Raw genomic sequence first — 26263 nt, forward strand, 5'->3', positions numbered from 1 at the left:
AAATGCTCAGACCTCTTCTAACCTTCATACCATCCTAGAGATGAAAGGGAAGAGGCTAATGGAATGGACCTGGCTCTGACACAGATGTTGTGCACTGCCAGGTCTATAAGCAATAAGATCTCAATTCTGCAAGCATATTTCGCAGACCATAAAGTAGGCCAGGCACGTGTGACTGAGACCTGGATGAGGGACAGAGAGTCTCCCTAAAAGGACCTGCCCCACCAGGGTACTTAGTCCTTCAACAATCCTGGACTATGGGCTGAGGGGAGGGGTGACAGAGTTCATCTAGTAGTCTTTCTCCTATAGGGCACTCCCTGCACCAATGATCCCAGGTATCAAATGTGGGTCGTAGGATGAGAATTGATCAAGCATTTGGCCATATGGCTAGTTTACCACCTGCCAACTCCAACAGCAGATGCCCAGCCGACCTTGCTAGAGGCAGCGGCTGCCTGGGCGCAACTGTACCCATGACTACTTACCATGGATGAATTTAATGTCCATGCAGATGAGCCTGCTGCTAGTCAAATGCTCAGACCTGGTGATATTCACGGCAGTGCTAGGGTTCTTGCAATTTGTTGCCAGTCCCACCCACCAAGCAGGCCACATCCTGGCGTAGGGTTGAAAGTTGATCTGGTAGCAAAAGAGAGAATACCTTGGTCAGATTGTTATGCCCTGAAAGCCCAGTGATCCATACCAACCCCACCCTGTGTAGGCAGGGGGCAAATTTACACCCACCTGTGGAGACTTACAGATCCAGCTGGGTTCCTGAATGCTCTGTGGAACCTGATGCCTCCCAGTGATTTGTTGGATGATTTAGTCATCAACTGGCAAAAGTGGCTGTTGGTTGCCATCAACGAGACAGCTCCCCTACATCCTCTCAACCCCAGACCTAAACTATCCCCCTGGTATAATAGGGAACTATGTGAAAGGAAATGGGAGTTGAGACGACTCAAGAGACTTTGGAGGAAGAATCGGGACAAAGCATCAAGGACATCCTATAGGACGCTTATGTACGCCTATGAAATGGCAGTGAAAGTCATGGAGAATGAATACTACATGACTTCCATTGCATCTGCTAGCTCACAGCCAGCACATTTATTTAGGGTAATTCAGTCTCTCACAGACCTCAGAGAAGGGCACAAAAATGACACCCAATTGGTTATTAGCTGAGAGGGTTTTGGGAGCTTTCCTGCAGATAAAATCTTGGTGCTCAGCTACATCAGTAAAGGAACTGAAGGACCCTTGGCTGCCTTCTGGGATGAGTTTTGGGTGTTTCAGGGAGCTCATACAAACTGGACAGGATGCTGCCCCCTGGATCCTTGCCCCTCACGGCTCATTAAAATGGGTAGGGAAACCTCTATGGGAGATAATAAACTTATCCCTATCCTCAGAGATATTCTTGAGCAGTTTAAAGGAGGTAGTTGTTGGGTCTCTAGTGAAGAAACCATGGCTTGACCTGTGGGACAGCTACCACCCTGTCTTGCATCTAGTGTTCTTGGGGGAAGGTGGTTGAATGAACAGCCATGAATCAGTTGCAAGCATTAGTCTAAGAAGCATCAGTTCTAGACCTATTCTGGTCCAATTTCTGGCCTGGCCGTAGGGTGGAAACAGGTCTGGTTGATCTGGCGGATTCCTTCCAGAGGGAGCTGGACCAAGGCAGGTCAGGGCTGCTAGAGTTGTTAGACTTCATGGCAGCGTTTGACCTAGTTGATCACGAGCTATTAGCTCACTGCCTCGTCAAAGTAGGGATATGGGAACCAGCCTTACAGTGGCTATTGTCCTTCCTCCAAGGTCAAGGACAGAGGGGAGCAGTCGGAGGAACAATCATGTTGCTGGGAGTGCTTTTGGGGGGTGCCCCAGGGTAGCGTTTTCTCCCCATTGTTATTTAACATCTTCATGCGCTATCTTGCACAGCTGGTCTGGAGGCATGGGCGTGGGTGCCATTAGTATGCAGTTGACACCCAGTTTTTTCTGGTAATGAGTGACCGGCTGGATCAAACTTTATAAATAATAATAACCAGAAGTTAAGAAAAGACTGGTATAACCTGTCTCAAACACACGTCACAATGATAAAATAAGTCCATGTGCGCTGTTTGACAGAAAGATCAATGCGCCAGGCACACAAATTACAGTTCAAGATCTTTCATGAAATGTCAGGTAATGAAGGGCTTTGTTGATTTTCGTCTAAGGGAAAATGTGCAAGGACTTCTCATTGTGTAGTTGGGGCATCCTCCATCATTAAGAAGACTGCAAGGAAGTCTCAGAGCAAAAGATGCTCCTTGTATATATTGAAATAATAGCCTCATGTCCCGCGTTTGATCATCTTATTCAGTAAATAAAAGCTGTTATCCTGCTTAGGTATGCTTAGAACCACCAAATGTCCCCCAGACTGATTTATTTAGGGTTGATTCACAAAAGCTCATATGGAAAATAAATGCTGTCGTCCCCCCCCCCCCATGATCTCCTTACCCCACCAAAACCCAGACTAAATATCATATGAGAGCAAATCTGGCTCTGTGGGTCCCCAGAGGGAGTGGGACCCAGGGTCAGCATCAGCATACCCAGAGGGGGGGGTGCAACTGCTATGGCCCAAAGCTTCTGGAAGGGCCCACTGCCACTGACCACACCCCTCCCCTGTTGCCCACTTGCCCTTTCCCCTGTGGGCATGTAGGTGGTGCAGGCATCTGTAAGTATAGGAAGGACTGGTAGCACACTAAGGAGAGGAAGGGGCCACTTTCTGCCCACCCACCTCCCCAAAAATCTGGCAAGTCTGCAGAAATTTTGCCCCCCTAGTCTGTCTCCCCTTCTCAGCAGCCTTGATTGTTCTTGTTTCCTGTCCTAACCCTGCCCTGTTCTCTGGGGCCAACTCGACTACCGAAACTCTGATTTTACAAGTACAGTTTTGTTGCATGTTGTTCTGGAGAGCAACTTGTGAAAACAGGGAACAGCAAACAGCAGCCTGCAGGCATATTTGCAGCAGCTCTTCCATTTGTACTTGTCTGAAATATGTCTTGAGTCTGCCCTTGAGCATATTTTCATGGTGACAGATAGTTCAGTCTTTTAATGTTATGCTTACACTGGGCTGGCCTTTAAGATCTTCTCGTGAACAGGCGTGCTACAGTTCCCAGGACCCTTCTCTTTTTTTCGGAAATCAATACCTAGGCCTGTTTCGAAAGCCCATAAATGTCAACTTCTGACTTGGTTCTGTGTGCAAAAATGTAATGAATGATAAGAGGAACAGCTGGCACTGGAAACAAATTGGCTGGCTCAAAATATATTTATTGAATTCATAGGCAGTCCCGCTTAACAAAAGAGGCGCATAATGGCCAAACGTGCCCATTTACCTATTGGCAAACAGCTTCCAATTAAAAAATAAATTGCTCATTGAGATTCCGCACGCCAGAAGCCTAAGAAACAAATTTATTGGTATAATTAGTAACATCAGAAAGAAACAACACGTTGGGAACTTAATCAGTGATTTTAACTGCATTATATAAAAAGATTCTCAATGTGCCATTAATAGCGCAGACTTCTTTTTCGGTGTGCTTACTCTGAATTTTTAATTGTACAACAAGAGATGCCTAAAACTAATCATGGGGAACTCAGAAATTTGGGTAGAGTGTGATGCAATTCTCCAGTCAAAGTCATTTGGGAATGCGGTTCCCAGGTGGTTATTTATCAGAGTTTGGGGGCCGAGGGGGGGGCAGGTAACTGTGCTAGTCTGTTACAGCAAACTTAAAAAAAATTCCAATAGCTCCTTAAAGCAGATTCCTTCTACCTATTTAGCTTATAGGTGTCTTTTAAATTTTTACGCGGTGCGTTGGGCACAGTTGTACAATGACTGACACAAAATGGCTGCCTCAGGAGGTGAGGCCAGTCTTAAAATGGTTGCTACAGCAGTCATGCACTTAAGGGACTTGTGTAGTGGTGGCAGCTTCTGCCAAAGCAACATTTTTTTAAAAAACCGCCCAGTTAGTCAAATCTCCACTGGCCAATGAGGAGCCTAGGTAGGCAACAGCCCCACCTGGTGTTACCCTCTTTCTAAAAACACTCGGCAGGTGCCAGAAAAGGTGGTGGGGTGGGACAACATTTATTTCCACATGAGCTTTTGCGAGTCAACCCTAAAATATTCCCTGCTCAAACTTGTCCTTGCTATGTATATAAAACATTCAAAGCTTTCATTTATGCATTATCTCTACAAGGTTCTGGCCCCCTGTTCATTAATCTCTGGTTAAGTAATGCATAGGTAATATGGGATTCACTTCCACAAGTCATGTTAATGGACACTTCTTACCCAAAAGAAAAATTAAAGCAAAATCATGAATGGTACGAGAACCCACCAAATGTTTGCCACTGTAGCTAAATGGAACCATGGTCAGAGATTGGTTTTGCAAAGAGGGATTTGATTTGTCGCTTTGCAGGAGGAATCTGATGGTTACATTTGTAGTGGCATCTCATTAACCAGCCATTAGCATCAGTTTGGTGCAGCTGGATTAAATTGCATCCAATCATACGGCCTTAGAGAAAGAGACAATAAAAGTGTGCTATGAGCCAATAGCTTTCAGTATTGCTGATAATAGCGGTCGTATTTGACGCATCAAGTCCCAGGTTTGGACAGAAATTAGCTTAGTGACGTCTTCAAACATTAAAAAGACTGCTTTTTTATCAAGAGGTCCAAGTGAACTTGCTCTGTTTGTTCCCGTGTATTTTTGCACTGCTGCTTGAGAAGTATAGAATGGGTGTCAGGAGAGGCAGCACGTTACAAAGGTTGGATTCTTCTGTTGGCTGGGGCACATGATTTATGGGACTTTCCATTTAATATCGATTGTTCCCTGAAGTGTCATGGAGGATGTTTAGTGACTGAGTTCTCTCTGTGTGTGTCTTAATGCGTTGGTTTATTTGCCATTCAGGAATGAAGCTAACAACAAACATTCAGTTCCCTTGGCCAGAAGGTGTCTTTATTAACAGTAACTGTAGGGCAGGTAAGTTGTCTACTGGAATAAGGAATGGTGATGGTGTTAGCCATTCAGTCGATTCCGGCTCTTGGCGATCCTATATGGCTCAACGGTTGCCACGTTTTTGATCTTGCACTGCTTCTTTTAGTTATATAATGTTCCGGCCGGTGTCTGTTTTGATTGTATCTAGCCACTGCGTTCTTGGTCAACCTGGTTTCCACTGACCAATCCTAGCACAATTGCTTTCTCCATTGAGTTGGATTGCATGATATGGCGAAAGTAAATGAGCCGAGTTTCGTGGTTTTGCCTGCCAACAATATATCAGTCTTTCTGTACTGTAGTATTTCCTTGTTTGTGACTTTTGCCACCCATGGAATCTGCAGAAGCCTTCTTCTGCACCAGATTTCAAACAAATCAATTCTTCTCTTGTCTGATTTTTTCATCATCCAGCTTTCACAGCCATAAGTGGCTATTGGAGGTATGATAGATCGAACTAATCTACATTTGATAATGAGGTATATGGCCTTGCTTTTCCATGTTTGGAATAAGGAACAACAATAGGCTGTTTCTAGACCTCTAGGCTGGGTTATCCTGGCTTGTTTGGGCAAATTCTTAGTAAGCCTCTGCAGGATGCTAGCAGGGAGACAGAAAGGAGGACAGAGTTCCTCCTACTCTCCTGCTTGGTCAAACAAGATAACCCCTTAAAAGAGGCAGTAAACAGGTACTGGGTCTCTTGTTTTTCCACTCCTCCTCTTCCACTTGTTTTTATAAGCTTCACATTTTGGTCAAGATGAGGGCTGCTGAAGATTTCACCACGAATGAGTTCGACAGTCCAACTTGGTGTGTTAAGAGAGGCTGATCAAATGTAAGTTGATCATAAGATCTGTTCCATTCATGCTGAATTGGTTGGCGTTGGTATTAAATCCATGGGTTCAGTGAAGGCACAGACACTTCTGCTCCAAACAACCAACACTTTACTAGAACCAGAAAACACTGAACACGAACAAGCACAGCGGGTGAACTTACATAAATGCTTGAGACTACTGCCTAGATAGACCATTGGTCCTTAATAGGAGCATGCGATAGGCTTGTAAGTCTGTTTGCTGATAGGACACAGCCCAGGAGCTGGCGAATCCCTGAAAAGAGTTCAGGATTCCAGTCCTTGTTCTAAACTCAAGGTTTCTGAATAACCACAGACGCACCAATCGGATTTTTATAAAACTACTAGCAAGAAAGCCCATTGCAAGCAGGAATGAAACAGGTGCTAGGACCCAGGGGACACCGGGAGGTACAAATCTCTCTCTGTGCAGATGTCTCCCTCTCACTGCGTGTCTCGGTGTGCCTGGCAGCAGAAGGCATAACAGGCAATGAGGGCTGGTATGCAGTTTGGGTCAGCTCTCTCTGTCTCTCCCTCCATCCGTCGCAGCAGGGGTTACTCTCTCTGTGTCTCCGTCAGCAGCTTGGGGCAGCTCTCTCAGTGTCTCTCTCTGCCTCCCACGCAGCATGAGCGATAGGAGGGAATGAGAGCTTGTGTTTGGTCTGGCAGGGTATTGTGTTTCTCTCTCTGACTCTGGTGCATCTGAGAGGAACATGGCTAGTGTCCAGGGAGGGACGGCGGGAGCTGTAGGGGCAGGGCCAATCAGGGTGCAGCCAGCTGCACCCTGATTGGCCCTATTCCAACTTGGACAGCCGGACACGTTCCACCTCCAAGGCTGTTTCACAAATATATAGAGGAACCATGGATAAGGAAAGATGAATGGTCAAAGTCCTTATTCTCCCCAGTCCTCCTCAGGCTCCACCCCCAAGGTCTGACCTCAGTCGACCGAGAAAGGTGTCTTTGCTTAGGATTGTACTGTTTTGAAACAAACCTAAGAACATTATCCTGGGACTGAACCCCACTAAATAAAACAGAACTTATTTCTAGTAGACTTGTTTAGAATTGCTCTTTTAGACAGGAATCAAATGTCTACACATACCTTAATGCTACAAGCATGCACTGGTTTTTGATTCCTTTCAGTGGAATAAATACTATTATGTTTGGATGAAAACTTTGTAGCAGCTTTCCAGAATGTATTGATATAGGACACATCTTCTGGTGTGCCTCGTCAAATGAAAATGTAAACGGGCATGACATCTGTTGTCTGACCCACAAAGCGCACCAGAAGATGAGGAAGGCCCAGCCAGCGAATCACTGGAAGCTGGACAGCTGCTAAGCAACCCACAGGGGCCGAGGCAGCGGTTGCCCCACCTATGAGGTGTTTGCAGTGGTTGCACTAGCCCCTGGGGCCTGGGCAGCTGCTGAACGACCCACAGGGGCTGAGGGTCAGACTGTCGGGGAAATTTATTTGTGGTTTGTGTGTTTGTGTATAGTTCGTATTTCAAATGCTGATTAATAATTAGTGACCTCATCGCCGGGTTTTTTTTCTTTTACTGACAATGATTAATCTTCTCAAATGAAGGAATAATAGTTCATTATTTCCAAAAAGTGTTGCTCTATGAATTTGTTTTAGAAAGGACAGATTAACAGTCTATTCATATGCAACCTATCATTCATGCAAAGAATACACTGGAGGTGGGCTTGAGAGAATTTGGGAGATTATGATTCTGAGTTTACCACAATGATGAATGAATTTTCTATTATTTCCTAGTCTCAATTCAGCCTCTCTCAGGAGAATTTCAGATAGTCCTATCTTGAGTTTTTATTACAACTTGTGTCATGAGAATGAGTTATCTGAGACTTTAATTTGCCCGTTACAGGTTTCTCTTTTCATTACGCATTTCCTACTGATAGTACTAAACGTAACAGCATAAAATTGGCATTTCACTCATTCATTGTCATGATAAAGATGCGAGATGAAAATAGCCAAACATAAATCAGCTCTCAAGAAAGCATGAATAGAAAATGCCCCACTTATTACACTTTATAGCAGCCTTTCTCAACCTTTTTACCATTGAGAAATCCCTGAACCATTCCTCAGGCTTCAAGAAACCCCGGAAGTGATGTCAGCAGCCCACACCTCTCTGCCATGTCCACAGAAGTGACATATCACCAGAAGTGACATCACCCAGACACTCCCACTGGAAGTGACATCATGCTCCATTACCCCGCCCCCTTCCATGCCAGAACTGGCCCTGTGACTTACTCTGTTGGTCTGGGACAGGCATCCGCTGTTCTGTTACTGTCTGCCACCTCCCAATGCAATTAATTTAGAATAAGAGTATTTACCTCTCTGGTCTCCAGTTTCTACTGCATGTTACTAGCCTGGCTAGCAAGGTTCTTTATGCCTGGGGACCCTCCCCTTTCTACCCCTCGAGGCCCATCATTGGCCATTTTGCAATGAGGGGGACAGGTCAGCATAACCATATATGGTCATATCATCGAATAAAGTTTTTAAAAAAATATAAAATATATTGAAAATTAACTCTCACCCAATTGGCAAAACCTTCCAAAACCTCTGCTGGGAAAACCTGCTTTATAGTGAAAACAGTAAAAAGGGCATAAACACAACTCATTCTCACGCTATCCCATATAAAATGCCTGACTGAACAATAAATCAGAACTTGCTCCGTAACACTTTTCATACCTGCCTTCCACTGGCTCTCTCTCCTCTCCTAAAAGGAGCTACAGGCTTACATCCTATACTACTTTGAGGAGGTGGGGAATAACGCACACACTTACACATTCAAGAACTCCGGGATGGGTTTTAATGAAGTATCAAGGCTCCTAGGGACGTTTGGAAAAGGTGCCGAGACTTGGAAAAACAGTTTGAAGAGAACAGTCGGTACAATTCCCTGCATAGAGACTCTCTCTCCCCATATGACCCCCCACCCCCGAAGAACTGCTTGCTCTGCAAATACCAACATGTTGGTCAGGGGTAGTCAAACTGTGGCCCTCCAGATGTCTATGGACTACAATTCCCAGGAGCCCCCTGCCAGCGTTCGCTGGCAGGGGGCTCCTGGGAATTGTAGTCCATGGACATCTGGAGGGCCACAGTTTGACTACCCCTGATGTTGGTTGTCCCCAGCCTTCGAGAAGTGTTGGCCCCGGCTCCAGCCTGGTGGAATGAGCTGCTGTCAGAGATCCGGGCCCTGACGGCACTCCCGAAGTTCTGAAGGGCCTGCAAGATGGCGCCCTTCCACAGACCTTTGGTTGAGGCCTAGGCTGCACTCTTATCACTTGAGAAGGCTCCCTCCCTAATCCCTTGCTCAGGCTTTTCCTTGTCATCAAACCCAGGCCAATATTCTTAATCTCATCGGTTCCAACATCCGGCCCAGGAGATGGTTTAACTGACAGGGCAATTATAGTGTGTGTTAGTTAAATTTTAAGATTTGAAACCTTTTATTGTAAAATTATTTATGTCGTTAGCTGCCCCGAGATCTTTTCGGAGAGGGGCGGCCTAGAAATATAAGAGAAAATAAATAAATTCCAGCAGTCATGATAACATTAGGCACACAAAAGTATTACTCAGTGTTAGAAGGTCCACAATAAAATAAACTTTTCCAAATAACCTTATACTGTCATGCAAAATGTGCCTCTCAAACAGGAGAGGCGGTAGGGATGCCACCCTTCAGGTGGGAACTGGGGATCCCCTGGAATTCCAGTTTATCTCCAGATTATGGCGGTAATTTCCCCTGGAGAAAATGGATGTTTTGGAGGGTGGACTACATAGGAATTTACCCAATAAAGTCTCTGCGCTCCCCAAGCTCCATCTACAAATCTCCAGGACTTTCCCAACCTGGATTTGGCAACCCCATCCCTCGTCAGTGACTGTGGAAACCTTTACAATATTAGGAGGAAGTGTCCAAAGAGGTAAAGTAAGAATGAAAAATCTCCTAGCTACCTGTCAACGCAGGCTTCTGGGAGGAATTCAGGACTGTGCCTGAAGGAGCAAATTTTAGTGCAGAAACAGACAAAAAAGCTGACCATTTAAAAATGCAAATCCGAATGATACCGTTAGTGCGGAAACAGTCTGGGAAGCTGCATCCTTATGAACAGGACTTGGAGGAGGCGGTCTTTGGAAGTGCAGGCTTCAGCTGTCCCTCAGACTTAATCCCTCTCCTTTGTTTAAAGCCCTGCCCTTGAGCTCTTCCAAATTGTTCAGTCTTGGGTTAAAAGATGTCTTGGAGATGATCTTGTAGTTTCCCTGTAAGAATACGGAGTGCCATAAACAGCTCTCCACTGCCTGTCTTGAGTCATGTAGAGATCAATTTTTTGTCTGAAGGTGCTAAGGTACAGCTGTGGTTCTGTAAAGGAATGTTAATGTAATAAGTGGCTTTGTGTCAAACATACCTTGATTAATTGGAGCAAAGTACTGATTAGTGGTCTAAGCACCTGAGTGCTGGTATAGGTCTAAATGTCTTGGAGGTTCACGTTGTTTTTCTTGTGAGCTATGCTGGGATGAAGAGCCTCTTGTGGCGCAGAGTGGTAAGGCAGCAGACATACAGTATGAAAGCTCTGCCCATGAGGCTGGGAGTTCAATCCCAGCAGCCGGTTCAAGGTTGACTCAGCCTTCCATCCTTCTGAGGTCGGTAAAATGAGTACCCAGCTTGCTGCTGGGGGGTAAATGGTAATGACTGGGGAAGGCACTGGCAAACCACCCCGTATTGAGTCTGCCATGAAAACGCTAGAGGGCGTAACCCCAAGGGTCAGACATGACCCGGTGCTTGCACAGGGGATACCTTTACCTTTTTATGCTGGGATGAAAGTTGGTATATGTCATGTTCGCCTCGTACCATGGTGGCTCAATTAATGTCCCAGAATCCTCTTTGAGCAGCCAGCAGTCTTCCTCCTTCAAGTACCCCTCCCTGTTTCTCAGGCTCTCAGGCCATCTGGATTCCTATTGCCTTCTGAATGTTATGGCCACCTTTTTCCTGCCTCTAGGTGTCAAGTTGTAAACTGTGTATACTCTTTGAAGATAAGGTGATGCATACTGTAAGATCACAGGCAGTCGGAACAAATAGCACAAGGGTGTATGTGCCTGGCTCTGTATCTGCTTTGTATGTCTTCAGCTTCAGCAAAAAAAAGTGTTCTATGTAGCTGTTCATAGTCTTTTCAGTAAACTGCTGAGGTTAGTCCAGGGCTTTGAGTTTGCCTTTTGGGGGAGAATTGCCAGGGAACATGCCAGTGTATAGCCAATCTTACTTCCTTTATATCAGTTCTCAGCCATTATGCTGCAAATGAACCAAAACTACAATTCCTGGGCCCTATTTTAGTGCCTGAGATTAGCTGATCACAGAGCTAAGCAAAGCATATGTTATACCCATTGAGCCATGACCCATCTCTAAATGATGGGTTTCTATCAGCTGTGGCTTGACATGCAAGAAGAGCAAGAAAAACTGCTTGCTAAAATGCTTTCCTCTGCATGGCTCCAGAGATACGTAGCTCTTAAATCATTTTACTCTGCTCTGCTTAGACCTCACTTAGAGTACTGTGTTCAGTTTTGGACACCACAATTGAAGAAGGATGTAGACAAACTGGAACATGTCCAGAGGAGGGAAACGAAAATGGTGAGGGACTTGGAGACCAAGACGTATGAGGAAAGGTTGGGGGAGCTTGGTCTGTTTAGCCTGGAGAGGAGACTACTAAGAGGTGATGTGATAACCATCTTCAAATACTTGAAGGACTGTCACATAGAGTAGTGATCCCCAACCTGTGGGCCGCAGACCACATGTGGTCCTTCGACTAATTGGAGGTGGGCCCCGAAGGACGCCTTCTCCCCCCCCTCCGGCCCTTTACAACACACTTCGGGTGTCATTGTCTCCCATCACTCCCAGATGGGACTATCTCGTTGCGGAGAAACAAGCTCAGGGTTCCCATTGATTTGTCATTGTCATGAGTTAAAATGTCCATGAAAATAAAATGTTCCTTATGTTCATTGTTGTGGCGTGTCTGTATCTTATTTTGAAGGGATGTTTAAACATTACCATAGCGATCAGAGAGCGTTAGGGTAGTGGTTGAGAGTAGAGGAGTAAACTACCCCCCCACCGGGCCTCAGTAAAAGGCGTTGAGTGGTCCCCGGTGATAAAAAGGTTGGGGACCACTGGCATAGAGCATGGAACAGAGTTGTTTTCTGTTGCCCCAGATGGTCAGAGCAGAACCAATGGGATGAAATTAAAGGAATGTTCAGCTAAAAATCCAGAAGAAGTTCCTGACAGAGCAGTTCCTCAGTAGAACAGGCTTCCACTGGAAGTTTTTAAGTGAAGGCTAGATAGCCATCTGACAGAAATGCTGATTCTGTGAACTTAGACAGATTCTAAGTGGGTGGGCAGAAGGGATTGCGTCTGAGCTTGGATCTTGTGGCTCTTTCTTGCATGCCCAGGAAAATGCTGATCACCACTTTGGGGTCAGGAGGCAAATTTCCTCCAGACCAGGTGAGCAGGGATTCTGGTGGTGGGAGCATCATCTGGACATGGAATTGGGGTCACTGTGGTTGGGCAGGTAGTTATGAATGTCCTCCATTCTGCAGTGAGTTGGACTAGATGACCCTGGAGGTCCCTTCCAACTCTATGATTCTATGATTGCATCTTGGTAATTTTCTGTCAAACAACAGGATGCATTGGGGGGGGGATCGGTAACAGTTGAGACCACAGAAGTTCCAACTCCTAAATACATCAAAAATCAATTGCCTATTTTGTAATAGATTTGATTAGAGACCAGCAAGAGTTTAAGGTATAAATTTTGGCTGTCAAAGCTTGCACCCAGAAACCCTTGTAGGTCTCTCAGGTGCTACTGCATTCGAATCTATCTGTTCTGCTGCTGACCAACATGTCTACCCTCTGAAACAGTACTGATATTCCTCATGCCACAAAAGTGAGCCACAGCTAAGTCCCCTTGAAAACAGTGAAAAGGAACTTGGTTATGACTAATTTAAGTGCCACTTCCTTCACCGAGAGTTTGCTTGAGCTGTGCCTTAGAGCAGCGGTCCCCAACCCCCGGGCTGGGGACCGGTACTGGTCCGTGGATCATTCAGTGCCGGGCCGCAGCTCCTCCTTCTCCTCCTCCTCCCTGGCTGCTGCCTCGGGGGCTGCCATGCACTCTGCTGCCTGCTGACCTTTCGTGCTGTCCAGCGGCCTCCATGGCTGGGGCTCCCCCTTGGTGTGGCACTGCGCAGCTGCTGCTGGCAGCACCACCAGCGAACGACGCGAAGTCAGGGGTGCCGGAGGGAAAGCCAGTGGAGCAAGGGCTCAGGTGGCGGCGGTGACGTCCCTCGGCAAAAGACTACCCCCCCCCCCGGGCCTCAGTAAAATTGTCAAGCGTTGACCGGTCCCTGGTTATGCCTTAGAGGAGGCATAACTCAAAGAACATTCTTTGCTGTTACGTCTATTGTGTTCATTCATGCCTTTCTGGTGATTTGCCACTTCCTGTTAAATGGGTGTGATCCACAGTAATTCCAAAAAAATTTTCTGGTCTCACATTTCTTTCTGCTCCTTTTTTAGCCTCTGGAAGACCAAGTTTGGGACCTGTTACGTGAAGCGGACAAGACCGTGGAAGAAAACAAAGATCAAAAAGAAGTGTACGAGGCCATGGCGGAGACGCTGGGAGACGCTTGGGATTCCCTTGTTCTCGTTCTGGAGAAGCGCAGGGAACTTCTGAAACTTGCCGCAGATTTTTTTGAAAAAGCTCTGGAGGTTTGTCTGCAAAGATTCTCAAGCAAATGTATTGTATAAAAATTCCGTTCAATATATTAGAATAGGTAGGGAGTAAAATAGTCCCTAAGTGGATTTCCGTTTGTACTCTGCCTAGAAGGGAAATGATCAAAACAGACATTTAGAGTGAAGGTACCTGAGGAAAGTAAATCTGGGACAGTTTTGAGACACCTCATTGAATAAGAAATAATTAAAATGAATAATGGCTTATTTTGTGAATTAATTAGTGCTTCTTCGCCCCAGTTCGTAAGTAATAAAAAAAATGCTCAAAGGGATGAGGAATCCCCCCAGGTAGTTTTGTGACTCTTAGCAGAACACTTTTTATTTCTTGTTCTCTCACTGCTCACTACTTCCCTCAGCGAAGAGCCTCCCAAATGTGTCTTACTTTCTGTGAAATTGCTTGGCAAAATAGGTATGTTGCCTTTTCATGATTTAAAAACAAAAACAACACTGGCTGCAGCACCATGTCACTTTCAAGTAGGAACAAGAAGTGTCATTTAGCAGAGTTGTTCTCTCTTGCCCCGGAGGGACGGACTAGAACCGATGGGATGAAATTAATTCAAAAGAAATTCCGTCTAAACATCTGGAAGAAGTTCCTGACAGAGCAGTTTCTCAGTGGAACAGGCTTCCTTGGGAGGTGGTGGGTTCTCTGGAGATTTTTAAACAGAGGCTGGATAGCCATCTGACGGAGAGGCTGATCCTGTGAAGGCTCAAGGGGGTGGCAGGTTACAGTGGATGAGCGATAGGGTTGTGCATGTCCTGCATAGTGCAGGGGATTGGACTAGATGACCCAGGAAGTCCCCTCCAACTCTATGATTCTATGAATTTAGACAAAAGTTTCTGCCAATAGAAGACAAATGGGACTCTTGAGTGAGTCCTGGCTTGTTTGGTTCATGCTCAGTCGAGAGAAATGGAGGTCAACTCCTGCCAGTTTCTCCTTGAGCTGCAGCAGTCCACAGTGCATCATATTGTTCCCCCTCCCCAGAACCCCCTAGCCATTTGAAGCCGCTTTTCACAGGGCACAAGGAGCTGCTGAAGGAAAGCAGAAGGGAGACAGTTCAATTTCTCTCCTGTTGTCTTTGTATCAATAGATTTGGGTTATGACTCCATTGTTGAAAATCCCTCTCCTCCCAAAATCATACCCTTGTCGGCTCCATGTGCAAATCACCAGGAATTTCCAACCCTGTGCAGGGAACTCCTCTCCACCTCTCCCTATCACCGAGTCTGGGTTCTCACACCCAAAACTCAACTTAGAAATTGCATTTAGAGGGATGGTTAGAACATTTTATACCTTTTAAATAAGAAATTAGATGTTAACTATCTTTTGTTTTTAAAACCATGTATGTATGGGTTTTTACATGCTGCTGACTGCCCCGGGATTGTTGCCAAATCAATCAATCAATCAATCAATCAATCAATCAATCAATCAATCAATCAATCAGCTTTATCAGGGTGTTCTTTTGAGTAAGAGAACTACTAAAATAAAATAAAAATTCCCAGAGCATTGCTTTTGCTGCCAGAATGCCAGAGCGGGACCCAGGAAGAGGCCTAATTATATCCTGAAGAATGTGAACAAAGGATGAGTGGGAAATGTCATCCTGACTTAAAATGGAAATACTGGAAATTTCTCTCTGAAATGTTTTGCTTCAAATGACAGAATGTGATTATATGTAATCTTTGTTTTATTATGATAAAGTGCATGCCTCATCTCAAGGATCTTCTTTAATGAAAATCAGAACCCAAATCCCAAATGCTGAAGCATAATGGATTTGTTTTATATCATAAAGATCATAAAAAACAGGGCAGAACATGAGAGGCAAGCAGAGCAAAAGGCTTATTTTTCATCTTTCTTAATTTCATCTGAGGTTGCAACGTCCTGAACTCGGGCGGTTGGTTTTATTCAATTTTACAGTTTAGTTTTACAGTTTTACTTAGTAGACAAAGGGCAAACTTACTGGATATTTGCTGCATTCAAGAGGCAGGGGGTGACTGCTTTGAACCAAGAAGAAAGGCAGGACAGAAATATTTTATAAACAGCTGAATGGATAGACTGGAGCAAAAAAAGTGAGCATCAATCCATTTGAATATCAACCAATTCCTTCCTGGCCTCCTCCTCACCAGGGTACCTCACTGGACTGTGGAAGAGTCTCAACGTTCCCAAAACAAACAAAAAAAACCCCAACACTTAATTCCATTCCAGTGTGCTTCTGCAGCTGGTTTTTCCTGTGCAAAACAGGAAAATCAGCTTCTGAAGTGCATTGAAAGTGCATTATCAACTTCTAAAGTGCATTGAAAGTGGGTTATCCAACATATGTGGAAATGGGCGCTTAGAGAAAGTATTAAGTCTGTGGGTTCATTAGACACAGACACAACTCAATCAGCTCCTTATTCCAACTCCGACTCAAAACACCAAACAGCAAACACTAGAAGAAGAGTTGGTTCTTATATGCCGCTTTTCTCTACCTGAAGGGAGGCTCAAAGCGGCTTACAATCACCTTCCCCTCCTCTCCCCACAACAGACACCCTGTGAGGGAGGTGAGGCTGAGAGAGCCCTGATATTACTGAAGAAGAAGAAGAGTTGGTTCTTATATGCCGCTTTTCTCTACCCGAAGGAGTCTCAAAGCAGCTTACAATCACCTTCCCTTTCCACTCCCCACAACAAACACCCTGTGAGGGAGTTGAGGTTGAGAGAGCCCTGATATTCCTGCTTGGTCAGAACAGCTTTATCAGTGCTGTGGGAAGCCCAAGGTCACCCAGCTGGCTGCATGCGGGGGAATGCAGAATCGAACCCAACATGCCAGATTAGAAGTCCGCACTCCTATCCACTACACCAAACTGGTGTATTTCAGATGGCCTACCAAGAACCTGATTGGCCCTTAATGGAGGCCACAGATTGGTCCATTTCCAGAGTCTCAAGAGTCGACATGACAGGGAGGGGAGAGGGAAGGACTCCTACTGCTCCCACGATGCATTGGGAGGAGGTATTTCCCTGTTTTAACTGAAGAACAGGAACAGCAAAAACGTGGAAATAATGCAGCTGCATTGATTTGGCACTCGAAAATGACTTCAAGTGGGAGGGAAGAACCCTTCCCATGCAGTTGTGTTTGGATGGGCTGTCCTTTATTTTTAAAAAGCTGTTTCGTGCAGCGGCTGCTTTAAAAACCCAAAATTTGGTCCCTAGTCATGAAGATATGACGAGATGTCCTTTCCCCCAGCCTTTCTTCCCCCTCCTAAGCAAGGCACAAGACGTAATAATATGTCTCTCGGAGCCAGTCTAGTAACCCTCCAGGTATTTGTCACTGGAAATGATTGATTGACATTGTTGTAAAAGGGCCAAGCCCGCTGAGGAACCTCGAAATGGCAGCTTGTCACACATCTCTGAAATGTGTTTTTCATTTTCTTCTTCATCAGTTTGCCACGAAAATTGACCAAGTTGAAGATTTCCTGCAGAATTCTCAAGAGTTTGAGAATCCCGAATCTTTGACAGCGCTTCTGAACCAGCATGAACATCATACCAAAGGTAGCAAAGGCAATTTCTTCTTTTACAGGGACATTTTTAGAACGTGGTATTTAGCAATCAGTTTGGCTTATTTCGCATTGAAAGGAGGGAAGGTGAATAAAGTTCTGCACAACAGTTCTGACTTTGCAAGAATCTAAAAATCACATGGAAGCTGACAGTGCAAACCTACAAAATCAATAAGCTTTGAGCTACTCAATTAAGGAGTGCCCTGAAAATGCACTGAAGCATAAGTAGAGCCCAACTTTCAGATGTTTGGTGGGCTTCAGCCTGCTACAGTTTATGCTTAAATAAATCTGTTAGCCTTTCAGTTGCCTTTTTTGGTGTGAATTTCAATATAGCTACCTCACCTATAAAGCAAAACCAGCTTCCCTCTTCTCTATACTTTCCCTCTTTTTTTTAGTATGTGTATTTCCCTGGCACAGAGTCTTCACTGTATTCTTCCAAATCTTAAAGGGCACTCTTGCCTTGATTGGTGTAAGGCTGTGTCCGTTCAACACGTCCCCTAATGGCCAACTTAACAGGGTAATACTAAATCCGAGGGATGGTACCAACTGTCAATGGGGGTCCGCTCTGTTTGAACACTTGATGCTGCCCGATACTCATTCACACCACTGGTTTGTGAAGGCCGGTATTACGTACTCTGACTCACAGCAGCTCTTTCTCCAGGGTCTCAAACAAAGAGGTCCTTCACATCACACGTGTGTGTTTGTGCCCGCCGGAGGGGCACAAACGCGCATGCGCAGTAGCTCTGCGTATGCGCGTTTGTGCGGAGCTGCCACGTATACGCGTTTGCTCTCTGCCAGCGGACACGAACTCGCACGCGCGGCAGCTCCGCGCAAACATGCATGCGCAGAGCTGCTGCGCGGGCGCAGCACCCAGGCTGCCGGCTCTCCCCCACCCCCGGAGGCGGTCCTCAACCGCAAAAAGGTTGGGGACCGCTGTCATAACGTATGAATGTTTGGAGCATGACAGCACATATGATGTTACTAGAAATCTTTGGTGTTAGACTAAGGTGTTGTTATAGTTAGTAACCGGTTTGTTTGTTTATTTATTTATTTTTGAATTTATATCCCCCCCCCCCCAACTATTGTCGGCTCAGCCAATCCATGAAGCAAGGTCATCAGGCTCCCTGTATGCCTGGAGGCGCCAGTCCTAAGCCTGTGGAGCTGGGGCGGGGGGACGCTGTTTGAGAAGGCTGAAGTTTTAGGGGGACTGGAAAGTATTCTTGTAGAGAGAATGGAGTTGGCATTTGCAGATGAAGTTATGTATGCTGGTGGGGGCATGACATTATGATAGGGTTGCCAGATCTGGGTTGGGAAATACAAGCAGAGATGTGGTTACCTGCTAGCCATAATTTGTCAAATACCTGAAAAAATAGAGAGGGGGGAAAGTTCTTTCACTTTCTAGGCTTCCTGAATAGGCTGTAACGTTGCCAAGAAGGACCTGGTAACCAATGCGGGGACTTATAGCATCAGAGGCCCTCACTTCCCATGTGCCCAGAAATGACAACAGTGAGTAGCTAGGGGACACCAGAAGCTCTGGCATTTGGGTTAAACCATGTGGTTTAACCATAAAGTTTTGCTTGAATAGGAGAACCTTCCTGACATTCCTTGGTGACACACTTAAATCACTTCCAGGTGCCCAGGGAATGATGTCAGTGTGCCAGGCTGCTAATAACACCCCCCCCCCCAATTCCCTCTCATATTTCCCCACAGCCAGCTGAGCAGCAGCAGGGAAGCACCCAATGTGGGTGTGGAGCCAGTGTGTGACCGTTTATGCACTGGGAACTTCACTTCCCCAGCTCCCATGCAGGAACATAAATCGGGGGTGGATGAGATACACCAGGCCAAATGCTCCCCCATGTGAGTGCAGGAGGAGGTGGGGCAACCTGCCACAACTAAAACTCCAGCCTGCAGCCTGGCATGAAACCTCCAGTGCGTAAACGGTCTGTGAGAGGCCACTCTAATTGGCTGTGACCACCATCCATGGAATTCATAGAGTCATGGATTTGGAAGGGTCCTCCAGGGTCCAACCCCCTACAGAATGAAGGAAATTCACAATTACCTGCCCATCCACAGTGAACCCCAAATCCATGTCCAGATGATGCCTCCCCCCAAAAACCAGAATCCCTGGCCATTCTAGCCTGGAAGAAAATCACCTCCCAACCCCAAGGTGGTGATCTGCATTTTCCTTGGGCATGCAAGAAAGGGCCATAAGAGCCAAGCACCGACACAGTCCCTTCTGCCCAGCCACTCACAACCTGCGTAAGTACACAGAATCAGCGTTTCAGATGGCTCTCTAGTTTCTGCTTTAAAACTTCCAAAGAAGGAGAACTCACCACCTTCTGAGGAAGCCTGTTCCACTGAGGAACTGTTCTAAAGGAACTTCTTCCAGATGCTTAGCTGAAACCGCGGGACCAACTTTTTCAACACTTAAGAATTACATTTTGCCTGACGCATACGTACTTCTTGTTGTTCTTCTGGGTAAAGCCATTACGATAGTGAAAAACATGATCAGTTTTTTGGCAGAATGCAGTTTGTGTAGTCGGCGGTTTTTCTGCTGAGGGCCATTGTCCATCTGTGCTGGGAAGTTGGATTAGCAAACTAAAAAGGAGTTGCAGGTAATGGCTTGGCAGATTGGAGAGAGAGATGCAGCCGCCCCATCATTTATGTTCCAGAAACATATTTGCAAGGGCCCCACCCTGTAGAATGGTTGTTATATATACTGCCCACTCACTGAATGTGTCTCTTTGTGAAGTCTGCAAAATAGCATTTCTAGGCTTTTAAAAAATGTTGCGAAGAAATCCCTTGACATTTTAAGCCCCAACCAGAGTCCATTTTACTGCAGTGTTGTGAAGTAAATTTAAAACTTTGGAAAGAGCATAAGAAACATTTTGCCATCAGTGGCAACATGTACAATTAAAACATGTTGTTAATGGGAGTTTTATCTGTAGTTTTGATGTTTGTTTTTATTAAATCCTTTTTACACTGTTGTTTTTATGTTGTTATGCTGAGCCTCCTGAAATGTTCACGGGAAAGGAGGACATTTAAATATTGTATGTACAGGTGAGCACGTTTCGAAACGAACTGTGTTGCTCACAACAGTGCGGAGGCTCTGAAATAACTCCATTTGTATTCAGTACATTTCTCAGAATCAAGGGCACATTTATTTATTTATTTATTTATCTATCAATCAGTCAATCAATCAATCATACTTCTATACTGCCCTCCCCGGAGGCTCAGGGTGGTTTACATTATAACAGAGAACCATACATAAAACAGTCTGTAAAACATGTATAACTGATAACTAATAATTGTAACCAAATAACAACACAGTATAACAGTAAACAATATAGTACTACAAACAGGTCCAGGGCTTATTGATGGGATTCTGAGGGGGGTGGCTTATTGATTATCATCTTGCCTAGTAACGCTAAGTGCGAGACGGGCCTGTAGTTGTTAGGCTCTTGTGGATTTAGAGATTTTTTTTCAACAGTGGATGTACCACAGCCTCTTTCAAACCCTCCAGGAATTCTCCTGTTGTGAGAGATAGGTTGATTATCTCCCGGAGGGGGCCCTTTATCTTTATGCCAGCTGTTTTTAAGAGCCAGGATGGGCAAGGATCTAGTGGGCATGTAGTTGGTCTTGTTGTCGCTAGAATCCTGTCCACTTCGGTCAGCGTGAGTCGTCTGAAGTTACTCATAGTTTTCTCCAAAGACGGCCAAGGGGCCTCTAGTTCACTTTTTGTATCTAAGGTTGGAGGGAGGTTGTGGCGGAGTGTCGAGATTTTGTCCGCAAAATGACTCGCAAATGCCTCACAGCTGATGTCCAATTGGCTACTGTTTTGTTCCCCTTCAATCAGGGCAGTGAGGGATCGAACTACCTTAAACAATTGAGCTGGGCGTGAGTCTGCAGATGTGATGGTAGCCGAGTAAAAATTGCGTTTTACTGACTTCACCGCCATCTCATAGGCTTTCATCTGCATTCTATAAGATGTTCTCGAGGCTTCGTCACGAGTCTTCCTCCAAACTCACTCTAGCCGTCTCAGTTCCCGTTTCTTGGTGTACCAGGGGGGCTCGCTTGAGACGGGGCCGGAGAGGGTGTCGGGGAGCTATCTCATCAATGGCAGTCAGCAGTCTGTTATGCCAGTCACTGACCAGGCCATTGAGAGAAGTGCCGGGAGGCATTGGTTCCTGCAGAGCATTCAGGAATCCTATTGGATCCATAAGTCTGCGGGCGAGCTAAAATTTGCTCGGCGCCCAACTGAGGAGGTGGTGGGAGCCTTAGCCGAGCCTTTAGAGCATAGTGGTCCAACCATGGCACGGCTGTTGTTGTGACCAGATCCATATCCAAACCTGCGCCGAAAATAAGATCCAGGGTGTGGCCTGCTTGATGGGTGGGGCCAACAACAAATTGAGAGAGCCCTAGTGTTGCCATGGATGACACTAGGTCCTGTCCAGTTCTAGAGGACAGTAGCTCAGCATGGACGTTAAAGTCCCCCAGGACTAGTAGACTGGAGAACTGTAGCGTCCAGGCCGCCACCGCCTCTAGCAGGGCAGGCAGGGCATCTGGCAGTGCAGTTCTACTTCAATCTTTTGAGTTCTACTTCAATCTTTCAGTTCAAATTGTATTACAGTCATTCAGACCAAGTTATACAAAGTTAATACATAAAAGACCAAAGGAATATGGTCATTTGATATAATACAATTTAAAACATTATAAAATAGAACTTAAAATTATGCTACTTTATAGCATTGGATTTTTATGGCGGTGGCACAAAACTTAGCCAGCTGAGTTGTCACCTGGGGGGACTCATCACTTAGCTGCTTCTTTGCTCGATCTACATCATGATGTTCTGGCAACTTTTTAAGGAATGGTTCAATCAAGTTGCTACGAATGTCTGCATAAGCAGGGCAGTGGAACAATATATGATATCTTGTATCAATTTCGTCACTCCCACAAAAACATAGTCTCAGTGTAAGGGGAATGTTCTTATAGCGACCCTCTACAAGAGCTGAAGGCTCTACTTCAATCTTGGCCTACACAGTCAAAGATAACATAAGAAGTCTAAGAGATCCCAAGCAACAGTCAACAGATGGGATTGGCCCTAGATACTATATACTAGAGTTATGGAAAATTGGAAATCTGTATAGTAACCTGATTGGAAGCGCAACTTTTTAGAAGACAAAAAGGTGTAGCGTTACTCATCAAACAAAACCTAAACCAAAATGCTGACAATCGCGTATGTTTCACAACAGTGACAGAAGGAATTGGTGTCAGGTCCTGTTCACACGTTACAGTGAACATATGTCGATGCTGCTACAGGCGTATATCTCTTTGTAAGAAAGATCCAGTGTGTGTTCACCTTCGAAATTTAATTGCAGAACCGTACCTGGATGAATGTGGAGTTTCAATCACATGTTCAGGTATATGCGTTGAATGTAACATAAAAATTATTTGACACACATCTAAATTAATATCATGGGTATGTGGGATCCTGATTGTATGTGCCTTAACTGTAATTACTGACAGGGCTTGATTGCACAACTGTACAGTGAAATGGTGCCATACTTTTTGCTTTTGTTTGCATACACGCTAAGAGGTGCAGGAGAAGTTCTCCATGGCTTTGCCCTTTAGGTCATTCCTCACTGTTATTATACCTACTGGTGCTTGGCTTATATTTCTATCTCCAGATCAGTGGGTCCCATGCAGCATGGGTTTGGAAACATTGAAGATCACTATAATGGAATTTATTCTCCATCAGTCCACCTGCTTATAATATCCTCATATCAAGGATCATTTTGTACTTTTCACTATTACCCTGTGTTTCTTCTCAGCCAATACATGGATGCTTGTTCATATACTCTGCGATACCATACCTACTATTGGCTTTAAAGCCCAAAGTCTGATCGTTCATTTGGTTGAAGATGTATCTGGTATATCTTAAAATATGTATTGACAGATCACGGTATGGAATGGCATGGAATATCCCTACATTATGCTCTTAGATTTGTGTGCATACGTCTATATTACAGTTGAGGTGAATCCATGCCCCTAATCACAGATTTAGTTTTCAGAGACCCTGTGGCTGCACTATGAGGAAAGACAGTGTTGACTACTTATACAAACGTATCCCCAAAATTTAGAAATGAAGACAAAACTAGGACAGTAATTTATTGGGAATGTTAGCAGAAAACGGGTGCTGTCTAAGTATAGATAGGAACGAGGATAATGTGGTTTAGGAACCAGGAAAACATGGGCTGGGTCATGATTCATGACATGCTCTATTCACAAACCACATACCATGAATTGATAATACTCTCTCCCCCATGATAGAGATGTCAAACTCACAGGGGATCTCCAGCTGACTCTTTTCTACTTGCCCTCCAATTTTGGTGAGGATTGGATTTATGGGGTCAGAGTTCTCTCTCCCCCCAAAGAAGGTGTTCCCAGGAAAGTGTTCTCTGGGTAAATGACAAGCAATCATTTCCACAACAATCACTTTCCTAGGGAGACCATCCTAGATGGGCTGTGACTCAGACCCCTTGAATCTAATTACCATACTTGTAGGGCATGTAGAGGACAGTCAGTCAGAGATCCCCTGGGTGTTTGATGTTTCTTGTGGTCACAGGATCTATTCTATACCCTGCTGAATTTCCTGAACCTGCACCTGTCAAAATGATGGCTTACAATCACCTTCCCTTTCCCCTCGTCACAACAGATGCCCTGTGAGGTAGGTGAGGCTGAGAGAGGCCAGATATTTCTGCCTGGTCAGAACAGCTTTATCAGCGAGCCCAAGGCCACCCAGCTGGCTGCATGTGGGGAAGCGGAGAATCAAACCTAGCTTACCAAATCAGACCCACCACTATTCTGTCTCTTGGGCCTGATGTTAAAACCAGTCAAGATAGAATAATTGGACCAACTTTGATGGCAGGGAAATAGCTCAGGCAGAAGTCTGGTCTGCAGGTTAGGCAGGGGGTAAGATGGTATGAGTGCAATCTTGGCCTCAACCAAATGCCTGGTGGAAAAGGGTCATCTTGCAGGCCCTTCCGAACTTTGGGAGCTTCATGAGGGCCCTGATCTCTGACAGCAACTCATTCCACCAGGCTGGAGCAGGAGTAGAGTCAAGGCCAGGTCCACCTCTCTGTGGCCTGGAACAACGAACATGTTGGTATTTGCAGAGCGAATAACTCTTTGGGGGTCATATGGGGAGAGATGATCCCTCAGGTATGCAGGTCCCAGACTGAGTAAGGCCTTAACGGTTAAAACCAACACTTTAAACCCTGCTGCTTCTGGTGTTTTTTGGTGCCTCTCCCACATGGGTACATATGTGAGAAACAAATATGTAACAATTTTTAAAAATCAATTGATAGTCGTGAAGGAAGGTAAGGTCACAAATGATACTGAGGTGAAAAGCAAAGCATCTGGGGTGTGGAGTCTCTCCTTAACGCTGAGAAATTTGACATGGTACCTTTTAGGAGGTGGTATTTGCCTACATCATTATGAAGAAAGCTGTTGTTACAACAAATCGTAACTCTCCATTGCTGCCCCATTCCTTCTTGCCACTCAGGTGAATAGGGAATGTGGAATAATTTAAAAACAACAGACTGATCAGGGACCAGATTGTAAAAACTTGGCAGGATCCAGAGACAGCATTACTGCTCCATCATACTTGATTACTTTCTTGGTGTTGTTATTCAGAATGTATAGTACCCCAAATGAACAGTGTTATACATATTCTGATACAACCAACCAACTTGATATGGGAAGTGGGTGTAAATCCTTTCTCAACATTTTTACCATTGAGAAACCCCTGGAACATTCTTCAAGCTTTCAGAAAACCCAGAAGTGGCGCAATTGTGAATATGATTGGGAAGCAAAGCAGTGTACATGCCCACCCAAGACCTCCTCCCCTTCCTGCCTCCTCAAGGCCCATCAGTGGCCATTTTGACTTGGGGTGGGGGGAGAGATGTTGAGATGACCATATATGGTCATATCACATGGTAAACGTTTAACAATTAAAATTATTAACTCTTTCCCATTTAGGAAACCCTTTCAGCCAGCAAGAAACCTCAGGGTTTCATGAAACCCTGGTTGAGAAAGTCTCATGTAAATAGACAGCTGGCTATAATATCTGTACTCACACACATCACCAAAGGAGATAGATCCCGATGGGTAGCTGTGCCAGTCTGTCTGTAGCAGCAGAAAAGAGCCAGAGTCCAGTAGCAACTTTAAGGCAATACAAGCAGCTTGCATTTTTCTCAATGACAATTATTTCCAGGAAAGGCATTTGTCATAAAGTGGTCCTGAGCTTTCCATGAGAGAAATGTTGGATCAGGCCTTTAACAATTCACCTGCCTGATCATTAATCTCTATAAATACTGTATTCCCAAACAACTGTTTCTGTCATGTAAACTGAAAATCTTATTCCCCCTCCCCACATAAGCCACTAGTGTATTGCCCTTATTTAAGAAATCAATCGCTTGTTATAACCAAGGACAACTGAAATTCATTTGAAAGGCTTTTCTAATCTCCCACGGGCTTGGTCCTAGCCTAATAGCTTCTAGATTTAATCATGTACTTTTAATCAAACGTTTTACATCAGTGTGGCAAATGTTAATGATTTAGCACATTAGTAGCCACGTAGCTTAAGACTAAAATTTTTTGAAATGCCTATATAGTTTAAAAGCCAGTGGTTTGAATGGTATGTAATTCTGTTCCTAAGTCAGGATAGTGAATGGAAACCTGGCCACTTCAATATGAGTTTGGTGGTCTCCGTTCAATCTTCATTGGTCTGAAGGACTCATCACACACCGATTTGGCCTTGGGACTCCTGATAGTGATTGATTGCCATAGCTAAAAGGAAGTTCATCGCAGAAAACAATCCAAATGGAATTGTTTGTCATGGGGAGAATCGTCTTGAAGAACCTGGCTGTTTCCCAGAGGGATAGGAGCTAATCTCTAGTAGCTATCTTCTTTGTTTTGGGTCTTTTCAGAGAGAAGTCAGAAACGGGCAGCCATGTATGTAATTAAGATTGTCTTTTGTATTGTTCACTGTGTGATAATCAAATCAGATTCTACCAGTTGATGATGGAAAGGGGGGGGGGATGCCTGTATATGGGCACTGCCACAATCTTGAGGTA

The 26263-nt window shown here is 45.0% G+C and overlaps 1 protein-coding gene across 7 annotated transcripts in view; it reads left to right on the forward strand.

Annotated features, from left to right (window-relative positions):
- CCDC141 (coiled-coil domain containing 141) overlaps positions 1-26263 on the forward strand; it is a 190201-nt gene that overhangs the window by 39778 nt on the left and 124160 nt on the right. For all 7 annotated transcript variants that reach the window (XR_013228011.1, XM_077319571.1, XM_077319574.1 and 4 more), the window contains exons 4-5: positions 13392-13583; positions 17013-17121. Coding sequence is in view for 6 of the 7 variants with exons in the window: in XM_077319571.1 (XP_077175686.1) it covers positions 13392-13583; positions 17013-17121 (301 nt within the window). In the remaining variant the exon portion in view is untranslated. The remainder of the gene's footprint in view (positions 1-13391; positions 13584-17012; positions 17122-26263) is intronic.

The sequence above is a fragment of the Paroedura picta genome, chromosome 2, assembly GCF_049243985.1.
Source record: "Paroedura picta isolate Pp20150507F chromosome 2, Ppicta_v3.0, whole genome shotgun sequence".
In the NCBI taxonomy this organism is placed as follows: domain Eukaryota; kingdom Metazoa; phylum Chordata; class Lepidosauria; order Squamata; family Gekkonidae; genus Paroedura; species Paroedura picta.